Below are 21,411 nucleotides of genomic sequence, written 5' to 3' on the forward strand. Positions count from 1 at the left end.
AGTTTGTCATACTGTAAATATCCGGAAGCTAATGGCCACCACTTTAAGCACCTCTTATAATTGTGGGGGAGGAAGCTTAACTTGTATTAATCTCATGGTGTCTCAATAAATTTAGTATTAAAATATTTATACAACTTTTTCTTTTCCTGATGTGTACATTTTTGGTGGACTCCCCCATGTAATGTGTGTGTGTATATATATACCATATATATACACACATAAATATATACACATATATGTCGTATATATCAGTATGTATTTAATGCATGAGAGTATATGTAGCTGAAGGTGTGTCCCCAGCCTTATATTGAGGCACCACCTGCAGCCAACCCACCCAGATGCCCTTGTTCTGGGACCTAGACTCTCTACATTGTTCTCCCTGACCTAGGGGGTGAAGGAGGATAAATGACAGAGAAACAGAGTCAGTTTAATATGCGGGCAACCAGGAGCCCCTCCCCTCTAGTAGGCAGAGAACCCACCATGCCTGGCTCATCTGACCTTTATTCACCCAACCACGGGTACAAGCAATCACAGTAACACAAGATTCCTCTGCTTTCCAATAGCCATTAGTACATTCTCTGGTAAACAACTTAACCTCAGCTGTCTTAACTTCTCCCTAGTATACAATATGCAATCACCTCTGAATGCAGCCTTCCTCCTTTGTTCTCACAGAGGAGGCCGGTTAGACCTCAGTTTCCCTCTGGTCCCTGACATGTACAGTAATGTAAAAAAAGGACGGAGCAGACTGCTGCCATTACTGTACTTAAGGCTGTACATTACTGTACTTAACAATACCTTCTGTAAATTTTTTGAAATTATTTGAAAACAGTATCAACAAACAGGCATGAGACTTTTAGAAACTTGTCTGAATCCAAACTAAATGTAATTGCATTGCCATATCATTTTCTACCATTATATCAAAAATTGTTAAAAGGTGAAGAATTTTACAAATGGATTGTATTTTCACTTGTATTTGTATATTGTTAAGAAAAAGCACATTCACGGCTCCTAGGAAGAATACTGGCCTATTGTTCAGGCATCCTGCGTAGGAATTCTAGTACAGAAAACAGCTGTATAACTTGAAAAAAATTGTCTACATTTTATTATCTTCAATTTAAAATTATATTTATTTTTTACATAAATTATATGTATATATTGATTATTTTTACGAATTCTCAGTTTCTCTCCTCTATTTCTTGGCTATTTTTAACCTACACCTCCCCTAATTCTTTTTGGCCTAGGCTGTATCCAAGCTTTGTTCAGCTACAAAACAAACCTAAAATCTCTATTCTGCTCCTGCTGTTACTCGGTACCTTCTGCTCCAGCATTTGACGGACATTTTCATTTAACTGCCAAGTGTTTTTCTTTTTAAAGCACTAGTCTAAATTTTTTCCTCAGGTACCTACTTGACACTCTCTTGCTCAATGTATAGAAATTCCACAGATAATTTTAATTTTTATAATTACATCCTCTGCAGTTTTAATAGTGCTGATCACAACCTTCCTAAAGAAATTTGACTCAACCTTGGTTTCCATGCTTCTGTTCTTTCTTGGACCCCCACCTCTCTGACTAAATTTGCTCGTTTCCCTTCTGCCCTCTCTTTCTACCCTTAACATTTAGGTGTCTCAGAACTCTATACTGCCTTCTCTTTCCTTGAATGAATTTATCTATTCCCATGTCTGCAACTGTTTATTTGGCAGTAATGCAAATATTTATGTGTATATCCTCAAGCAGATCTCTCTTATGCACTATAAACCCATATATAGAAATGCCAATTATAAAAACAATGCTAATGATTTAAAAAGTGTCCTACAATTCCCATTGACTCCATACCCATGTTTCAAAGGTAGTGGTGAAAACAGTGGCCATTTTCCCTGCTCACAGTTTCTGTGGTTTGGTCAGGTTTATAAGGTGAGGATGACTTGTTTCTCTCCTGGTGTAAGGAATCAGAGGGACACTCAGGCAGCTGGAGGTGACTCACACAATGGGGTGGGGGTGGGGCCCTGGAGCTGCTGGAGGCTCCCTCAGGCAAGTGTCTCTGGCTGGCTGTGATGACGAAGTCTGCCCTTGACTAGAGCTGAGTGTGACCTCTGATTATGACTTGGCTTCTCACTGCATGAAACCTAGGTTTTTAAAACAGTGTCCCATGTGGGAGCCTCTGGACCATAGGCAGGCAGAGCAGGCAGAGCAGGCAGAAGAGCTTTTACTTGTATTTTAAGGTCCGGAAATCAGCTCTGAAGACTCTATCAGCTGGGCATGGCTTGAATAGCTCGGAAGTACAAGGCTTCTTGGGTCTCCTGCCTGGTACTAGGGCAAGCCTGACTAGAAGGCAAGCCTCGGTTGATGTATGCCCACATGCATACAGGCATCCTCCGTGTCATTGTGGCTTCCTCACAGTGTGATGCTGGTTCTGAGAGAGAGCATTGGAGGGATTAGAGAAGTTTTGCAAGGCAGCTAAACAGATTTGTATGGCCTTTTAGGACCCTGCTTCTGTAGGCAGGAAACATCACATCCTGTGTATTCTATTAGTAATTGACAAGTAATTAAAGCCAGCCCAGATTCAAGGGATGGAGGTTTGGCTCCACCTCTTGATGGAGAGTAGTGAGGGCTATTGCAAAAGAATTTGTGGAATGGGAGATATTGTTGCAACCAGTTTTGCAAAATGTTACAAGCAGGCAGTGTGTGCTAAGCACTTTTGAATTATATCTGAGTTCTCATGTCACTTCTGTGAAATGGTTGAATTTTAATCTTACTTTAAATTTAATTTTCAGAAACTTTAATGATGAAACATCTAGGGAACATTTCCATCTGGGTAGCTCAGTTGGAGTGACCCAAGTCTAGAGTAACTGATATATTTCTCTACCATCTTAACCTCGTATTGTGACATCCCCACATGTCGAGCTGCTAACTCTGAACTCACAGGTTAATCAGTCGTCTATCTGTCTTTTCCTTCACCAGCATCCAGTTCTATTGAACAACTTCCCTTCAACATTATCGCTGCTGTTACTTTGGTTAAAGCTTTGTCATCTCTCGAGTTGACTATTGTAACATCCTTAGATGTTCTTGTCTCCGGTCTTGATCCTTTCCAATTTACCCCAGTCACAGCAATGACAATTCTAAAACTCGGGTGAAATGATGATGCTTTCCTACTTAAATCTCTCTAGCTCTATTCATTGCCTTCATAGTAAATCCCATTTTAATTTTGCATGGCATACAAGGCACCAGCTCTGGGACTCAGCCAGGGTAGTTGGATGTGACAGCTGTGTACACACCATGTTAGAGGTGTGGTGATGTGTAGAAATCACTGCCTTGTTTATGGAAGGCAGTTCTCCATCACCTAATATGGTATATACAGAATGTGGAGTTGATTGTGGCCTTGTAGAAATTGGCTTAGTTTTTGTAGGATTATGGTCCTGAGGATCGCACTAAGCTACATCCCCAGCCCTTTTTAAATTTTATTTTTTCATTTTGAGACAGGGTCTTGCTAGTCACTAAATCACCCAGGTTGGGCTCCAAATTGTGATCCTTCTGCCAGAGGAGGATGTGCCACCACACTCACTGCAAGATCTTTTTTAAATTCGTGTGTCTTAACATGTTGTCTCAGTTAAAACAACAAAGACAACAAAACACTATATAGGCAAATTTCAAAATGTCTCTCTATGGCCCAGCCCCTTTTCCTTTTGTAGAACCACTCTCTGTCTTAATGCACTAGCTCTGTGGCACTCACATGTGTAGCATTCTGCCTTCTTCCACCAACCGTAGCCTTTTCAGGTTAGGACCTTATCCTGTTTGTGTTTATATCTCAGTGCCTGGCATAGAATAGGAAACTCACTCAATATTTATTGGATAAATGAATAGTATTTACAAAAGCTTTTTTTTAACTATGGCACCTTTGTGTAAACTCAGCAATTACAATGTCCAATTTAATTTAATAATTATCTCCCCAAAATGAAAGGCAGGGAAATGCTAAAATTCCAGTGTGGAAATTAATGAAAGTGACAGTTACCAAAACAAATAAAAAGGAGGACGGATTAGGCAGGGGTGAGAAAGGATCCCAGGTCTTCCTCGTGTTCGCCCTATACCTTTGCTGGACCTGCGCTTCAAATCTTAACAGTCGCGTAGTCTAACATCTCTAGACTCCTGCCCCACAGAGGTTGTGGCTGACCATTTCCTCATGAGTCTCCCTGAGCTGTCCAAGAGCTTTCCCCACCGAGGGTGCATGAGGTTTCACAGTGCTTCCCTCAAAGCCAGTCCCAAGCTTTCCTCGCCCCAACTTCCCTCTTGAATTTGAACTTAGGTTGCAGCTTCCTGGCCGATGTGGATTTGCTGGAAGCCCTAGTGGGTTTCTGATTTATTTTAGTAAAACTCCTGGACAAGAAATAAAGATTTAACATAATTGAGCAATGACCCAGAAAGATATATTATACACTGAGCAAAATAGCATCTCTACACAGGAAAAAGCTCTGTGTAACAGTGGTGATTATTTTAACACATATTGTATAAACTGCACCAAGTGATATGGGACCTTAGAGTAGGTAAAAATGTTATTGAGGATAAGGATATACAACAATAAAACAATAATGAACAATTTTTAAAAATAAAGTAATAAGCATTTAATAAATGTTGAATGAATAAACCAATCATATCAGTCTTTTTTTTGGTACCAGGGATTGAACTCAGGACCTTGCACCTGTGAGACAGGTGCCAGAACCACTGAGCTAAACCCCTGGCCCTCATATCAGTCTTTATACATGGGAGAGTTGGCAAGTGTTTTTATACTTAAATGCTGTGAATTCATTTCTATTTTTTTTTTTTTTTGGTACAGGGGATTGAACTCAGGACCTTGAGTTTGTGAAGCAGATGGAAGTAATTCATATCTTCATACAGCACTGCACTATAGTAAACTTAGTCTGAGAAGACTCTGTGTTGGTATAGATTCAAAAAGTATATAAAAAGTAAAATGGCATGGATGAACATTGAAGACATTTTGAAAGAGTTAATTAATATGGTTAATGATTTCTCTGGGAGATATTTTATTTAAATAGGTAGTGGGAGAGAGTGGTCCATTTTATTTAAATTGGTGGAGGAAATCACAATTGATATAGGCCTGCTTGTATTTATTGGGTTTTGGTGGTTCACTAATAACTTGCTAATATGCATAAAGTTCTGTAGTTCACCAGCAATTCACATTAAAAAGAATTGAAGCCAGGTGGGGTGGTACATGCCTGTAATCCCAGCAGTCTGGAAGGCTGAGGGAGAAGGATCTCAAGTTCAAACCCAGCTCGGGCAATTTAGTGACTTAGTGAGACCTTGACTGAAAATAAAAAAGTAAGGAGAGCTAGAGATATAGCTAATCGCGAAGGCCCTAGGTTCAATTCTAAGTACTACAAAAAAAAGTTAATATCATTCTGAGTAATGCCAACAGAAGTGTTACTTTCCCTTGCGTTCCAATGGGGTTTTTTTCATGGAGGAAAAGCAGGAAGTTACACCTAGAACCGAAGGAGGGGAGGGCATGTGAAGGAGCATGTCTCAAGTAGATGGCCAGTATCGTGGTGTTGGACAGAGGAGGCTGAGAGCCACTGAATGAGGCTGGGACTCTCGTCACTGACTTGATTCTAGATGTGGTCGTATCCCGCCTGCTTTTGCTCAGCATGGTACTTCCAGCATTTAACATAGCCATGCTTAATAAATGTATGCTTTTTCCAAAAAAACCTTAAAAAATAAATATATGCTTTTGTTTTTGATGCTATTGAGTTAGTAAATACAGATACATCACTTATGTACCTACATTTCTATTAACATTTATGAATTCAGGATATTTGAAATAAAGCTTTACATAATTACTACATGAAAAAGTTAAAAAAAATTACTAGGTTTTCCTAGAAGTCATTTTTCTCCCTCTCCTTCCCTTCTCTCTTTCCACAGATAAAGCACTTATTATATATAAGGTGAAAATTTAAAAATGGCTATCGATATTCACCAGATAAAGTCCTCAGAACTATGTGTCTGTGGTATTGGGAGTCAGTTAGGGTATCCAAAAATTATTAATAACTCCAGAGGGCATCTTTGTCTCTGACGAGGCACACAAAATGGTGTTTGTATGTGTGCTAGAAAGTAATGCAAAAAGGACAAATCATGTTTTGATACTTCCTCTTTTGAAAGACATGAAAATATTGAATATATTTTAAGTGCTCATTAAATATAAAAATACAAGAATGTAGTACTTAAAAGGATGAGCTATATATAGTCTTTGAGAAAATTCAGTTTATTGGAACATTGTATGTTTCCTGTCTATTTTTAAAAGATAAAGCCTAGTTGGGTTTATTTAATGACTAACAAATGACCGACTTCTTGTTTCGTCTTATAGTTAAAAGATAGGCTGGGGAAAAAGGATTTGCAGTGTAGAAGGAAAGGCAAGAGGAAGACCCAGGAAATGAGTATAAAATAACAAAACCAGGAGAGGGGAACTGATTCCTGTTGTCTGGAGGATCTGAGGATGTTTCCTAAGTAGGCAGAGTTAGAGGGTGAATCTCCTTTGGATAAAAGGAGACAGAAACCCTAAAGCAGAGGCCACAAAATGGCTGGTGGCAGGAAGTGTGGCTTGTGAAGAGTCTTAAGGAACTGCAGAAAGGGAAGTAAAACAGACACGGCTCTAACTCTGGAAGGCCTCAGGACCTATCTTCCTACTCTTTCCCTTCTTTACTCATGGTATTACTTACCTGGAATACCTGGAACAGAGACCGTAATTATTGCTGATTCTAGAGATGTGCTTAATCTTTAGTGATAGAACTAATCTCTTTTTTTTAAGAGAGAAAAAAGAAAAGCTGCCTCTAAGTCTGCTTGGGAGCATAATATCCAAGTCTAGATTCTTCTGTCTGTATTGATACTGAACTTGAAACGTATCATCTTTGTGACTAGCAGTGTCCTAGAATTATGTACTTCTTTTTATTCATGTGCCATGAGCTCAGGTGTCAGAACTCATATAGAGAGTCCGGTGGCTTCTACCAACTTCTCCACAGGCTCTTGTATTAGTGTTCCCATCTCAGTGGCTCCGTGATCAAAGAAGCCCAGGCTGTAGCCAAATATGCCTGGGGCTGAAACTGGGCACTGCCATATATTAACAGCTGAATGACCTTGGGAAAATTACCTGAACCCTGTGGTTCACAACGGCCTCATTTTAAATCAGCAGTAGAGGGCTGGGGAGGTAGCTCAGTGGTAGAGATTTTGCCTAGCATGCATGCGGCCCTGGGTTCAATCTCCAGCACTGTATTCATAATCACCCCCCCACACACACAAACACGGGAAAAATATAATATATCCTTTGTAACCAGATAAACGTTAAATATATTAAATTTGGGGTAGAGATGGCAATCATATCTACCTCAAGTTATTGTCATGAGTATGAACTAAATTAATATAGGCAAGATACTTGGAATAGTACCTGGACCATACTAAGTACCACTGTTATCACTAAGGGGAGAAAAAATGTGCACCTAGTATTTAGTATAACTATATACAGTCATGTGTGTGTATAAAACTATATGATATTTAAACTCCGTAAAATTTTAGATTTAGGTTATATTTTCTGTGATTCTTGGAATAACAGTCTAGCTTTAAAAGGCCTTCACACACCTTTTAACACAATCTCCCCTCTAGCGTTTTAGCAAAAGGCCTGCCAAGGAGTAGACTGTAGTATATACTCCACAAGGTTTGCTATGTGTATCAGTGCGGTTGTAAAATATTAACAATTAAAAGACAGATAGGGAGCGATTGTGCTAAGTAGAGCTGCACTGGGTGCTTTGGCTGAACGGAAGAGGTAAGGATGGACCTGCAGGTAGAGTAAACCCAGAGAAACTTTCCAGAAGCAGTAGTCCTCGGCCGAGTCCTGAAGGATGTGCAGTTGGCCTCAAGAAGAGCAAGAAGCTTACAGGTCTAGGAACTCTGAGATTTTCTCTGGCCATACTATTCAAACAAGGGCATTGGTTAATGGCAATCATCTTATTGGTATTCATATCATAGCACGTATATGGAATTTCACTCTATCTCTTATTGTTCTAACTGGTATAAAATTATAAAATATGAAATATGAAATTACTCCAAGGAGGTAGAGATTCTTATTAATGTATATGTGCACATATATATAATATATATACATATCTTTTGAAAAATCTATTTTAAAAATAATACATATCTATCTTTTACTGAGTGGTTATGTGACAGCCTCGTCATGGTCTCTGTTCAGGAATTAACTCATCTCCGCCTCATAAGCGAAAGTTCTTTTGTTGCCCAAAATGATAACTCAGAGTCAGGGTCTGAACTCAAGGCTGTCCAATGCATAAGCTTAATTACTACACTAAATGAAGTTTTGTATTAATTCCTCACTAAAAATATTGTCCTGCTTTCATTTTATCTAATTCGAAGAAAGAGAGCGATAACTTCATTGCTAATACAGTTCCTATTCTCTCTCCGGGGCATTTGTAAACTGTCCCATAAAGCGCTGTGATTTAGAAGTTCCCTTCAATACCACAGGCCTGAGCCAGTCACAGGACTTCTCTTTGGTCAGCACTGTTCTCCAACTAAAAGTGCTTTCGCAGCCACATCTTCGCTTTTTCCCCTAGTGGGTATAGAAAATACTTGAATAATGCATATTACTTTCCATATTCTTTCAACTGAACATTGCATACTTAAATCATTAAGGTGGCTTCCTGGTATAGAATCAAAATGTTTTCAAAAAGAAGAAAACTTGATTTATAAATACCTACATTAGTAGCCAATATTTAAATATAATCAGTAAAACCAAAAACATCTAAAAATCTGGTATTCATAAAACTATACTTCTCAAATTAAAAAATAGATTTCTCAAGGTCTTTTCTTCATTCAAACAGTTTTATTTTCAGTCTTCCTTCAGAAAAAGTGGTAGCTTCTGAAGTCCGTCTGGTGATGCCACTGCCCCCAGTTTGATAATGACATGTTATCAGGCCAGTGCCTCTCCTTCCTGCCCACTAGCCATGGGACCATCATCCTCTGTCCTTCTGAATTCTAACTTTTTCATGCTTTTCCTCAAAGCCTTCTCTTTGCATACATCCCATGATCAACACTGAGCCACAGTGTTGGACACCATTAGGTTTCCACTAATGTTTTCTGGTCACTGCTGTATTCTTCCAAGTCAGAGACTGTAACTGGCTCCACCAGGAAATAAAACAGAGGTCACTGCAGTAGCAATGACGTCCAAGCTATTTGCTAAATTTAGCTGTTCAATACTTTCCACTCTAATGAAATCTGTGAACTCCAATTATAGAATGTTGAAACAGAATGGGAGCTTAAAGGTCCCCGAATCCAACTCCTCCGTTGTTCTGTTGAAGGTGTGTGGGCCTAGACATAGCCTATGATTTTTCTGAGGCCACAGGGGTTGTTCATGGTAATGACAGAACTGGAACTAAGATCTGCTCAGCCTTGAGGCAATGCTGTACACAGATGTTCTGCCTCCAATTATCAGTCTAACCTAACTGGATCTCTAAGCATTCGTGTAGCTGATTTTATTGGTTGTAGCTTCACCTCCATGGTCATTCATTTCTTGGTGGCTGAGGGTGAAACAGCAAAGGTGTCTGACTTATAAGTTGCTGTAAGAGAAATGAAATGATTGTCGATCCAAACCCTGCCCCCCAACTCTGAAAACTTCCTGCTTTCTGTTCATCAATAATGAATAACCATCCCTGCAATACTCAGAGGGAGCTTACACTGCACTTTTGAGCAGCCAGTTAGTAATGTGCAGTGGATAGAGCCTTTCTTTCAAATCCCAGGGCAGCAGGTCCTTCAAGGCTAGCATTGCATTTTCAATTAGCTGCTGAGTGAATGCTTGGCATGTGTATTAGCGAAGAGGCACACAATTAGCTTATTGTTCCTCTCTGTATTGTGCTGAGAGGATCCCAAGGACTGGTGGGGGAACAGGCAAGCCAGGCATCACTGGATATTGAAGAAGGGAGTTGCTCAAATCTCGGCATCTTTACTTGCTCAGTCTGGAATTACAGCTGTTTATTACAAAGCACTGTGTGTGGCTTGGTGGAGTGTGTGTAAGGAAACACATCACGGATACCACTTGGGGTTGGGCTTTCTGAGCTCTTTCCATCTTTGAGGAATTCTCAGCACTATCATGGAGCCCAACAGCCCCAAAAAGATACAGTTTGCTGTGCCTTTATTCCAGAGTCAGATTGCACCCGAGGCGGCAGAGCAGGTAAGTAGAATTGGGTGGGGAAAATTCCTGTATGTCAAGTAATAGGAACATGATTTCTTCATCGTGGAAAGGTTTGCTACCTCTTGCATTTCCCTAACTTCAAAACTCTTAGGATAGGTGAATGAGAAATAAGTTGCTTTCTAATACGGATTTGGTTGCTGTAGGGAACTTTTGGCTAATATGCAGTGTTTCATATAAAATTAGCACTCAGTAGGAAAAATGGGTATCAGTACTTCAAATTTGGATATATAAATGTTTGCTTTTGTTTATTGAAATAACAGGTTCAACATTTAGAGCAAGTTTAAATCTCAAAATTAGCACCATTTTATTTCATTATTTATAAAATAAAAAGATTGATGTAGCAATGAAAGCATTAAATCCCCAAATAATTTTAGGTTATAGGCTTAATATGTTGATATGCTTTTCATTTTATACCCCAAACAGTAATTATATATGTAATATATAATAGGATCTGAAGTTATATGTGTAATTTTTAGAACATTTTATTTGGATAGTATATTTCAACATTGCCTAGATTCCTTTTTCTTGTCCAATGCTGGTTTACACCTGTAACACCTTTCATTTTCAGATTTCTTAGACTCAATGCAAAAGATCATTTATGATAAAACTACAAATGTTATGTTCTACAGAGGGTCAAGAGCAAAGGAATTTATGGGAATATCAGTCTAAGTCATTAATTTCTAATAACCAAAATTATTCCTGAATCCTTTTCCAAATATTGATACAAAGTCTTAAAAATGATAATTGAATTTGAGACCCCTCACTTTCTAAGATGTTTTGACAATCTGAAGTAGATCCACCTAGACTCAGGCTAGATGAAAACAACCTTCAACATATGTCTCTGTGTAAAGGAGCATTGCTGCTGTCTTGGTCAAGATGTCATTGGTACATCTTAGCCTTTATCCTACTGACACATACTTTAGGAATTTAATTATGCATGAATATATTAAAGAAATAATGGATACCTCAGGCAAGACATTTGAATCATAATATGCTTCTATAATTTTTAAAGAAGAATAAAACCCACCTAGCATCTTTTAAATGAATTAATTATTATTATAAGGTTCATATTTATTCTTTACTTACTGATGTGCTCTAATTTTATACTAGAAAATAAAAGCTAATATCAATTGAAATTTAAAACTCATGCTGCTAATTGAAGTATGACATATACTAGAAATTTGAGGTTTGCAAGTTCCTCTTTCCCATTTAGAGATAAGGATAATGGATCTTAAAAGCCTCACAAATACTATGAGGCTCCAAGAGAGCCATTAAAATGAGCAAGTCATCCTTCTATCTTCACTATATATTAATTTGCAGTTGCATCACTTGATTATATGCAATGATTTCTTTTCTAGGAAAATGTAGTTTTGTGATCAAAGAAGGTGAGAGTAATATCTGACAGTTCTGCTCTCTGCCTTGTCATTCTTAAAAATAATAGCAAACACATACTGTATGTTCTCCAGAAGTTTACTTTTGCATGTTGGGGAAAAAATGAGAAGGGATTTGCTTCGCAAGCTGTAATCAAGGCAGTGTACAACTGTCGCTGACATTAGCTGGCCCTTTGTTGTTCACAGATCAGGAAAAGGAGACCTACACCAGCGTCACTTGTGATCCTCAATGAACATAATCCCCCAGGTAAAGAGCATGGTGTCTTTCACATGGATGGGACAGAATAGGATGGTTTCCATACATCAGTGTGTCATTGCCAAAAAGTTTCAGTTCTGAATTTCAGGTAGCAGTACTCTAAAAATTGGTAAAATGGATCAGAAACAAATAATACAGGGATTATCTCGCGCAATACCTGCTTTTCTTCTAGAATGACACAGGGGTGATGATATGCTAAGAAATGTTTTGTTAGCATCGGTTGTCATGTGTTCAGGTGTTTGCGTGGCATCTGGTTCAGTGCTTATTAATGAGTCTGGGGAAAAGTTGTTTAATTAGGTTTTGAAGCTCAGATTACAGCCCCAGAGATGCTTATGTTTTTAGAGTAGGTTTTTTATTTATATCATGGGGTGGGCAATAAGCCAGCATGGGCTAGAGCTGTGCTGCTGATGCCATCTCTGAATAATGTGATTCACAAGGAACCATATCAGTTTTCAGCACTGCCCATTTGAGAGCCATTCTGAATGGTTGCATCCATTTGTTGAGGTTTTATTTTCCATTTCCTGTAAAAAGCAAAACTTCATTATTATTCCTGATGCAGAACTATGATTTGCAATACACAAGCATTATTTACTTACTGAGTGGGTTTATTTAGTCTTGCATTTAAATGCTGCTTCTAGAAATATAAATGGGGTAGGAAAGGTCAAGGCATTAATTTGTAACCAGGCAGAACTCCGGGTTGGTTGTTTTGCAGGTATAAACAACAAGGGAGGACAAAAAGAGTTCGAATAGTGGAAACGTAATACACCTAATTATAGTTTGTAGTAAATGACCTGTTTTAAGAATACCAGAGTGAAATAGTCTTTGACTTCTGGATTCTAACTAGAGAAACATATGCAAAGGAAGGAAAATTCTCATAGAATATTCATTATTGAAATAACTACAAGAGAATTTGCAGCTGATGAGAAACGGTTAAGCTATTTATTTCTGCTGAAAACAAAACTAGAATTTGATCCATTATTTTTAAAGTGCTGTAATATTTTAAAACTATCTTCAAATGTATTATCTCAGTAAGTATACATTTGGTTGACTAGCTGTTTCAAATGGTTTGTACTTACAGTCAATAAATAAATTCAAGTAAGTAAACACAATGGCCAGATCTTCTCTGTTTATAGCTAATTTTATAGTAATTTTCCCTTGCTCACCGTTACAAACATCTCTATATGTCCTGGAATTCATTTGCCCCCCTCTTCAAAGGATGCTGCCCAGCTGGATTTCTAGGTATCCTTCACACTCCAAGGGAGCTGCTTTCTGAGTTCTGCAGGCTTCTTTATTATTTAACCATGTTGAACTTGTGTAAGGGGCCTTCATTTAACTGGCGCTCATTCATGTAAGTGGCTCTCATTTGAACACCTGAAATAGTAGCTACTGTTTCTTGAGCACCAAATATGTGCCATTTTACAGACGAGGAGAGTGTGTATCTGAGAGCTGAGGTGATTTTTGTGAAGTTTTTTCTTGAGAACTGATGAATTCCAAAGACAAACTCAGATGAATCTGCTATTGAAGCCCAAGCTTTTCCAACGGCCTGACACACACCCTGAACATTTGAGCTTCTATTACAGGGGAATGGCTCTGTATGGACATTCAATCCCATAAATAAGCAAACAAAAACTAAATAAATCCTTTGTGTGGACCACATAATAGATTAGGAATTATATTTATGTGTTTCTGAGAAGCAGATATAGTGTCTTTAATAACTTGTTTCTTACTAGACCTCCTGATCACTAGATGGCATTATCTTATTTTCTTAAGTGATCTCTTCCTTCTCTCTGTGTTATAAGGTCCACTGGAGGGAAATTAGATGTGTAGCATCTCACAGTGAGCTACATCATCTTAGTAATATCATCTCCCTGCATGGTTATCTTCCCTTATGGGTAAGGGACTGGTCAGCCTTTGGCTGTCACAACACTGGTATCACTGTGTATGGGAACCAGAGATTCTGGACTAATGATGGATTTTCAGCAAAAACCCTGAAAGCTTATAGTTTTCCCAGGAAAGATGATCTAACACTATGGGTCTGGGGAGATAATAACTATGAGGGTCCCCAAAACAAACAGCAAGAAAAGGACAATAATCCTAATCAGATTTGAGTAGTGGTCTTTATCAGTCTGTGGTCTTTTCTCATCTGTAAAAGAGGGATCGTAATGTCCATTTTTCCTCACAGAATTATTATAATCATCAAAGGAGTTAGCATGAATCCACCTTAAAAACTGCAAAGTATAACCATTAGGTGCCATTAGCTGATTTTTTAGAAAACTTTTGCATGTGATATTTAAGAGTTAAGATAGAACAAGAAGAATAAAATCTTTATAATTGCACTTATATTGAGTATTTCTGCCTTATTCAGTAATTCTTTATGTTCCATAAACAATGTTTGTGTTTATTATTATCTAAACAATAATAAAAAGCCTCATAAATGTTAAATGACTATTTTTAAGCAATAGTTTCTTCTGGCCCTCAAATGCAGTGTTCTTTAACAAACAGAAAATGGTGCAGCTTTAAATTCTGGGTAAACTAAACGATTCAATTCACTGAAATAGCCCAGGGATTAATTAGAGGATTTTAGAATCACTTGTCATTAATGGTGTTTAAAAGTCAAATCCTTGTAATTCTATTCAGTACTGAGGATTGAACCACTGAGCTATATCCTCAGCCCTTTCTACTTTGCAGCAAGGTCTTGCTAAGTTGCCCTGGCTGGCATTGAACTTGTGAACCTCCTGACTTAGCCTCCCTCAATGCTGGGATTACAGGCATGGATCACCAGACCCAGCTCTGTAAATATTTCTTTATGGTCAATTAATAAAGCAAAGAAAATTCTTCATTATAGAAATATTATTAACAAATCTTTTCAGTTTTTGATGCTATCAGTGTATTACAATCATTACTAAACAAAAGAAACAGCTTAATATGTTTTTAAACATTTTAGAAGTTTGCAGAAATAGTCCATTATAAAAGAGTATAAAAGTATGATAAAATTTTATATTTAGATATACATATATATTCTGTTTATATTTGATAGAGGGGAAATAGAATAGAAAACTATTTTAACATGTCTATTTTTTAAACTTACTGATGTGGCAGACACATGACAGATTAGATTCTAGGGGCAACAAAATGTCCTTTCAATTTTTTTCTAATAAGTCACTTCAAATTCTCATCACCTGAAGCACTGTGGGAATGATGTATCAGTTGTTAAGGAAACACCATCCTTTGATGTGGATCAGTAAATCAATTTAACTCAAAACAATGAGAAAAGGACTAAAAGTTTGAATGAAAGGCATCAGTCCTGGGAAAGTCTAATAGCAAAAGGTACATCTCTTTGGTTAAAAAAAAAAGGCAGACAAGAAATATTTGCTTCTAGGAATAAGTCTGAACAGCCAGATAGCAGTAAAAAGATACTGGAAGCCTGAGATCTGGGGCAGTGATGGCGAACCTTTTAGAGATCAGTGCCCAAACAGCAATCCCAAACCCACTTATTTATCGCCAAGTGCCAATACTGCAATTAAACCTGAATACTGAGGTTTTAGTTTAGAAAAAAGCAACTCATACATTAACATCTTTTGTCTTATAAGAAAAACCCAATTACATGCATGCCATTGGTTCACCACCACTGGTGGAGGGAATCATCAAAGACAAATGTTAGTTTCTTCTGATGCTCTCTGGGTCTGGCAGTGGGAGTGATTTTGTAAACAATGCGTCTCCTTCTGTATTTTCAGTTCCTCTTCTGATCGAGGTTACCTGACTACGGTCACCTCTCTGAAGTTCTGTTGTGGAAAGGCTTTGCCCCTTCTTGTGCTGCTTGATATTTGCTTTTAAAATCCGTGGTTGGGTGGTGGCTTCTATATTTTTATCTGGTGGGACGCCTACATGTAAATCTCCTGTAGCATTAAATGGTGAAGTTGCTTTATGTAATTTATTCCATCTCATTTGTCAATTTACTTCATCATTACCTGTCTTTGAGTTGACTTAAGAGAAGACTGTGTATTTGACTGCCAGTACGTTATGGTTTGGATCTTAGATGTCCCCTAAAGGCTCACATGCTGCAGGCTTAGTTGCCAGCCTGCAGTGCTGTTGGAAGGTGCTAGATCCTTAGGAGGCTGGACCTAGTGGGAGGAAGTCCGGTCACTGGAGGGTGCCCCGGAAGTGACATGAGGCCATTGGTCTCTCTCTCTCTCTCTCTCTCTCTGCTTCTTGGTTGCTGTAAATGAGGACTTTTTCCCCAGCATGCAACTCCACCTTAGACCTAAAGCAGTGGGACCAAGTGACCTTGGAAACTGTGGACCGTAATCACTCTTCCCCTTGTAAGTCATTTTATCTCAGATGTTTTGTCATAGTGATATACAACTGATTAACACACAGCGTTAGGAATCTAGAGTTGGAACGAACTGTGGAAAATACTTAGTGTAACTGTAATCACACATCTTCATGAGACACATAAGCCAATCCAAGTCCCCGAGACTAGCTCTGTTTCATGCATCTCAGAGAAGAATCCATGATTATCTCTGGTTTTCAATTTCAGGACTGATAATTTTAGAGGTTAGAGAATACTGCTTAGTTACCAAACTGGAGTAAAAATTCCCCACTTTACAACACCTGATTATTTATTCTCTTCAACAAAAGTCCTTTTCTCACCTTTTAAAATACATGAAAGAATGCCTTATTACTTTCCTTTCTGTATGGAATATCCCCAGCCTCCCTAAGGGCCTTAATGTATTCTATCTACATATTTTCCTTTCTCTCTGCCTATGGAGCCAGAGATGAACAAATCTGCCAGTAAAGAGCCTGGGTAGACCAGGCCTCCGGAATATTAAAGTTTGTGGCCTCTGTTCTTTTCTACTTACTGTTAATCAGAGGCAATATGGTGATAATTGTGTTTAATGGACCTGATGTGGACTAAAGAGGACTGGAGCTAAGTGGAGATTTAGGTAAATACCCAGGAGTTCTGACGTCACTTAAAAGCTTACTGTACATCTAAAACTGGGACAAGAAATATAATGTAAGATGATTTGAGGGGGGATTTTTTCAAGCTTCCTACCACAGGCTAATTTGGGGGAGACTGAGTTTCTTGACACTTTTAGCCTCGCACATTCTTGGAAACTAGGAATAAAAACGAAAGGGCATTCTCTTATGTCTCCAGATCTTAATTAGCTAATACGAGACATATGAGTCTATGAATTAAATAACGCACTATCTCCTTTCAGACTTGGTAGTAGGTCTCGTCACTGGAGAAGCCTGGGATTCCCAAGTGCTTTAACTATTTCAGTCCACAAAACGAGAAAAGAAGCCATGTCTCATTTTGTATGTAGCATTTGCCTTTTTAAATGAGGCATACATTTTAGGATTCAAAAACTAAGTTAATGAATGAGGTTTCTTTTTTTGTTTTTGTTTGTTGTTTTTGAGACAAGGTCTTACTATGTGGTTCAGAGTGGCCTGGAATTCACTATGTAGCCCAGGCTGGCCTCAAACTGGCAGCAATTCTCCTGTCTCAGCCTCCCAAGTGTTGGGATTACAAGTGTGCACTACCACACCTAGTATGAATGAGATTTTGAAAGCTCAAGGTTTAGAATCCTGAGACATTAGATGATAGCTAGAGAATAATGCTTGACTGACAAGAAAGAAGACAAAAACCCTCCAGGAATTTCTGGTGATTCCTGATGAATCTCATACAAAAATAATGGGAAGCTTTGCAGGTTCAACAAGGTGGAAGTGGACATTTATTTCCAGTGTTAGAGAACAATATTCTTGTCATGGAGCTTGGATGACTGTCCAGCCAAAAGTCAGCTGGAGGCCTTCTATAGGCTCCAGAGATCACAGAGGTGGTTCCAGAGATCCTTCAGGAAGGGTAAGACCTCCAGGGACATCCAATCAACCATCAACCATGTTCAATAAAAACCACAAAGGCCCATGGTCCATCCGGTTATGTTTCAGTTTAAGTTTCCTTGTCTTCTTTGGAAATGTGGTTATAATATGCTCTGATCCACAATCCTTCATGGTTGCCCAGCATTTATTTTGCCTTATCACTATTGATTACAATGCGTAACAAAGGTCCAGTTTTTGAAGACCGTTCAAGAACTATTTGGTATTAATGTCTAAGGAAGTGTCAGAAAAGCCAATTTTTTCCTCAGCGTTTATTTCTGAGTTACTGGATGCCAAACCATGTTGAATGATTTAAAGAGAAGTGACACATCTCATTTTCAGTGATTCATGTGCTGTACAACTGACGGACTTATTTTCCTGTCATTATTCAGTCTGTGCAAAGAAAGTGCCTGATCAATTAGAAAAATTGAGTCAAGATGAAGTTCCAGTTCTTAGCAATACCAATATTTTGGGAGGAGGCTGCCTTTTATTCATTTTGAATGATAGCATATACCTTTATTGTGAATTTTTAAAAAATAGAAATAGCTTAGTAAAATGTGACAGAATGAAGGTAGCGTCGATCCTCTTCATCTCTTTGGTCTCTGTTGTCCTACCTGTGGGGGTGCAGCAGATGAAACTTTTCGTGAGGTTCTTTGGGGTGACATGGGGAGGCCCAGGCTTCAGAGCGCACCTGGGCTGGAGTCTCAGCTCTTCCAGTTACAGGAATTGGCTGTGTACTTATCCTGTCTAGGCCCAGTTTGTTTCTTCCCTAGACAGAATATGAAGGTTTGAGAAAATACCTCACACACAGCCTGCTACCAATTAGATACTAACAACCTGCATCATTATACCCCTGCTGGAGAAAACAGAAAAATTCACCTTAAATCTACATTTTTATTAGAAGATGGCCCTGCTCTTTTCCCACCCGGACAGTGTTAAGCAAACGGTGTCCCTAAGAGACAGGAATATTTGGTGAGAAAAACAGTGTACATTGCCTCCTAGCATGTTAGAAGAAATATATACAATCATGGAATTGTTACGTATTCTGTATTGTGGTGTATTTGTCCAACTGAGCATGTCTTGTTCGCAAATGTAATTTTCACAAAATATGAGTCCTTTAGCATTTTTCTTAAAATAAGTGTGCTACTGATGTTTATGAAGTTATGAAAAAAAACTATTGCAAGCAATAGACATGTGACAAACATATATTTATCCAAAAATGAAATTATAATTTCAATAGTGTGTTGAGAGAGAAAAGGTTGAAAATCAAGTATAAAAATCCTTTGGAGACATCTATCAAACACTTGGTTGCTCCCTTTTGATTTCACTACATTTATTCTTGCTGCCCTTAAAATGGCTTCCCCGTGCTATAGTATGGCTGAGTGTTATTTCTTTGATTCTTTCAAGTGGTTCTTCTATGCCAATTCTTGAGACATAGTCTAGACTGACTCATGTGCATAAACCATTCTCCATCTTTTCTACCAATTTCTCTTATTTAAATTGCAGCACCAGACTCACTTAAAATCTTAAAAACTTTCCCTGACTAACTGACCTATTTTCTAGTCATCCTATTCCAATTCTCTCCACCCACCTTCCACTCTTAAAACTATTTGTTGGTTTATACAGTATGATCAATGCAGTAAATTTTTATTGAGTCCTTATTCCCAAATCCTCTAGGAATATGTGATCTAGAAAGCAAAGAATAGTGTGTCTGGATGAACAGGAGGCAATCGTATAATACAAATCTGAACTACTAAAACCATAGTAAAATTAATTCTGGCCAAAGCGTAAGAGTACTTATTTATTTTGCTCACTATGCTACAAAGCATTTTATTACTTTTCTGATCTTCTGCCTTCAAGCTTTTAAGGATGGAATCAAAGCTAAATTTTTACTATTTGTTTCAAACTATTAATATAATAGACGTTAAATGCCCATAAGCTACATTCAAATAATTTAAAAAATCCTCATATTCAATCATCAAACTTTTTGACACCTATTCTGACTAAGGCACAGTGTTACTATTATTCCAGATAACATAGATAAGTCCCCATTTCTAGCCTCAAGGAGAAACCTAGATGAGACATATTTATAATTTGACACAATGTATTTTGATGATGAAATCAATGTACATGGCAAGAGATATATATAAATACTATATGACAAAAATACCAAATCTATTTCACTTCAGTACAGAAAGGTTGACCATGGGACTTTTTAAGAATTAGATTCTAATGTAAATAAAGTACAGCACACAGGGTGAATGCTTGAAAAGTGATAATTATTATTTGGAGAGCATATGAGTAGTACTCATGTTTCCCTGAAAATAAGACCTAGCTGGAAAATAATCAGTCTTGAAAGCTAGAAGTCAAAAATGCCAGCCCCAGTCAGCCTGGCCTTGCTTTACCTGCCTTGCAGAGTAGTCACCAAGCAAGAGTCAAACGATGGTAAGTAAGGCAAGGCCTTGTATTGTATTATCATCTATATATCATTTTTATTTCTTCTTTTAAATAGGTTAGCAGTTTCCTCTATAGCCTGTAGAATCTTTATTATATAAATTGTTGACAATTGCACTAAAACTAAGACTTGAATAAGACAAAATAAACAGAGAAAGAAATAAAATTATGTTAAATTATGGTTATTATTACCATTCCTTTTGTTTTTAAAGTTTTGCCTCACAAAGCAGAATGCAATAACTGTTCATTTGCCACATGAGCCTTCCTATTGAAAAGAGTTGTTGAACATGTAAAGAGAATTTTAGATCAACTAGTAACAGACTCAGGCAGATTTGCTTCCCGAGGAACTGTAAAGATTACCTTCTCAGCATCACAAATTCTAAGCACTGCCCACTTGCCCCTAATGATTAAAAGGTATTCAAGAAATAATGCCAGCGACCCTCTTACCAACACATTTCAGTGAATTTAAGCTGCGTGAATGATTGAACTAAAATGGCTCAAATTCTGCCACAGGTAATTTCCCTTGGTGAATAGCCCAGAATTCCTGCTTCAGTCAGCCAGGAAAGGACACTTTTGTACTTAAAAGTCTGGAGATAGCGGCAAATATTTTCAGTCTGGGTCTATAGTCATAGTCATTATTGGACTCAAGGCAAACATTAGCTGCCCTATTTATGAAAACAATTTCAGAGTAAGGAACATACTCAAAATGTATTTTGAAGAACATTTAAGACATAAAAGACAAAAAATACCTCTAAGCAGAGAAATAAAACAATTTAAAGAGAAAAACGTGTAAGCTTAAAGGCAAATTTAAAAGAGTTCATAGTAATGTATTTTACTTTTAAAAGCTCTATAGTTTGCAAACCTATTTGTCTTATATTTTTTCAATAACTGTGAACTAAGTTAGCTTCCATTTTATAGAGTGAGAATTATAGGAAAGCTGCTGAAGTTTAACGAAGCTAGAAAGTCAATACATGTGAAATTTAAATATAGCCTGTGTGTCCAAGGTCTACACACTTCCCACTGTATTAATACCATTTCTCTTTCTAGAACTATGTAACATCATATGTATACTTGCTATTTCATTACTATCATCCTCATGGAAATAAATATCAGCAAGTTCCTCATTGGAGCTTGGCCACATGGGTTTCTGTTTAGTATGATACCCCAGGATGTGGCTCTGTCTT

General features: G+C 37.8%; 1 protein-coding gene across 5 annotated transcripts in view; it reads left to right on the plus strand.

Moving 5' to 3' along the window:
• The first annotated feature begins 9,665 nt into the window (after window positions 1-9,665).
• Ppp1r1c (protein phosphatase 1 regulatory inhibitor subunit 1C) overlaps window positions 9,666-21,411 on the plus strand; it is a 118,785-nt gene continuing 107,039 nt past the window's right edge. The window contains exons 1-2 of one of the 5 annotated variants that reach the window (XM_087201169.1): window positions 9,666-10,231; window positions 11,830-11,890. In XM_087201169.1, coding sequence (XP_087057295.1) covers window positions 10,151-10,231; window positions 11,830-11,890 — 142 coding nt within the window. In that variant the 5' untranslated portion in view covers window positions 9,666-10,150. The remainder of the gene's footprint in view (window positions 10,232-11,829; window positions 11,891-21,411) is intronic. The other 4 variants (XM_087201173.1, XM_087201185.1, XM_013066830.3 and 1 more) reach the window with 4 other exon arrangements.

Source organism: Heterocephalus glaber, unplaced genomic scaffold (assembly GCF_053883595.1).
Source record: "Heterocephalus glaber isolate CG9 unplaced genomic scaffold, H.glaber_assembly_v1.0 deba00000347, whole genome shotgun sequence".
In the NCBI taxonomy this organism is placed as follows: domain Eukaryota; kingdom Metazoa; phylum Chordata; class Mammalia; order Rodentia; family Bathyergidae; genus Heterocephalus; species Heterocephalus glaber.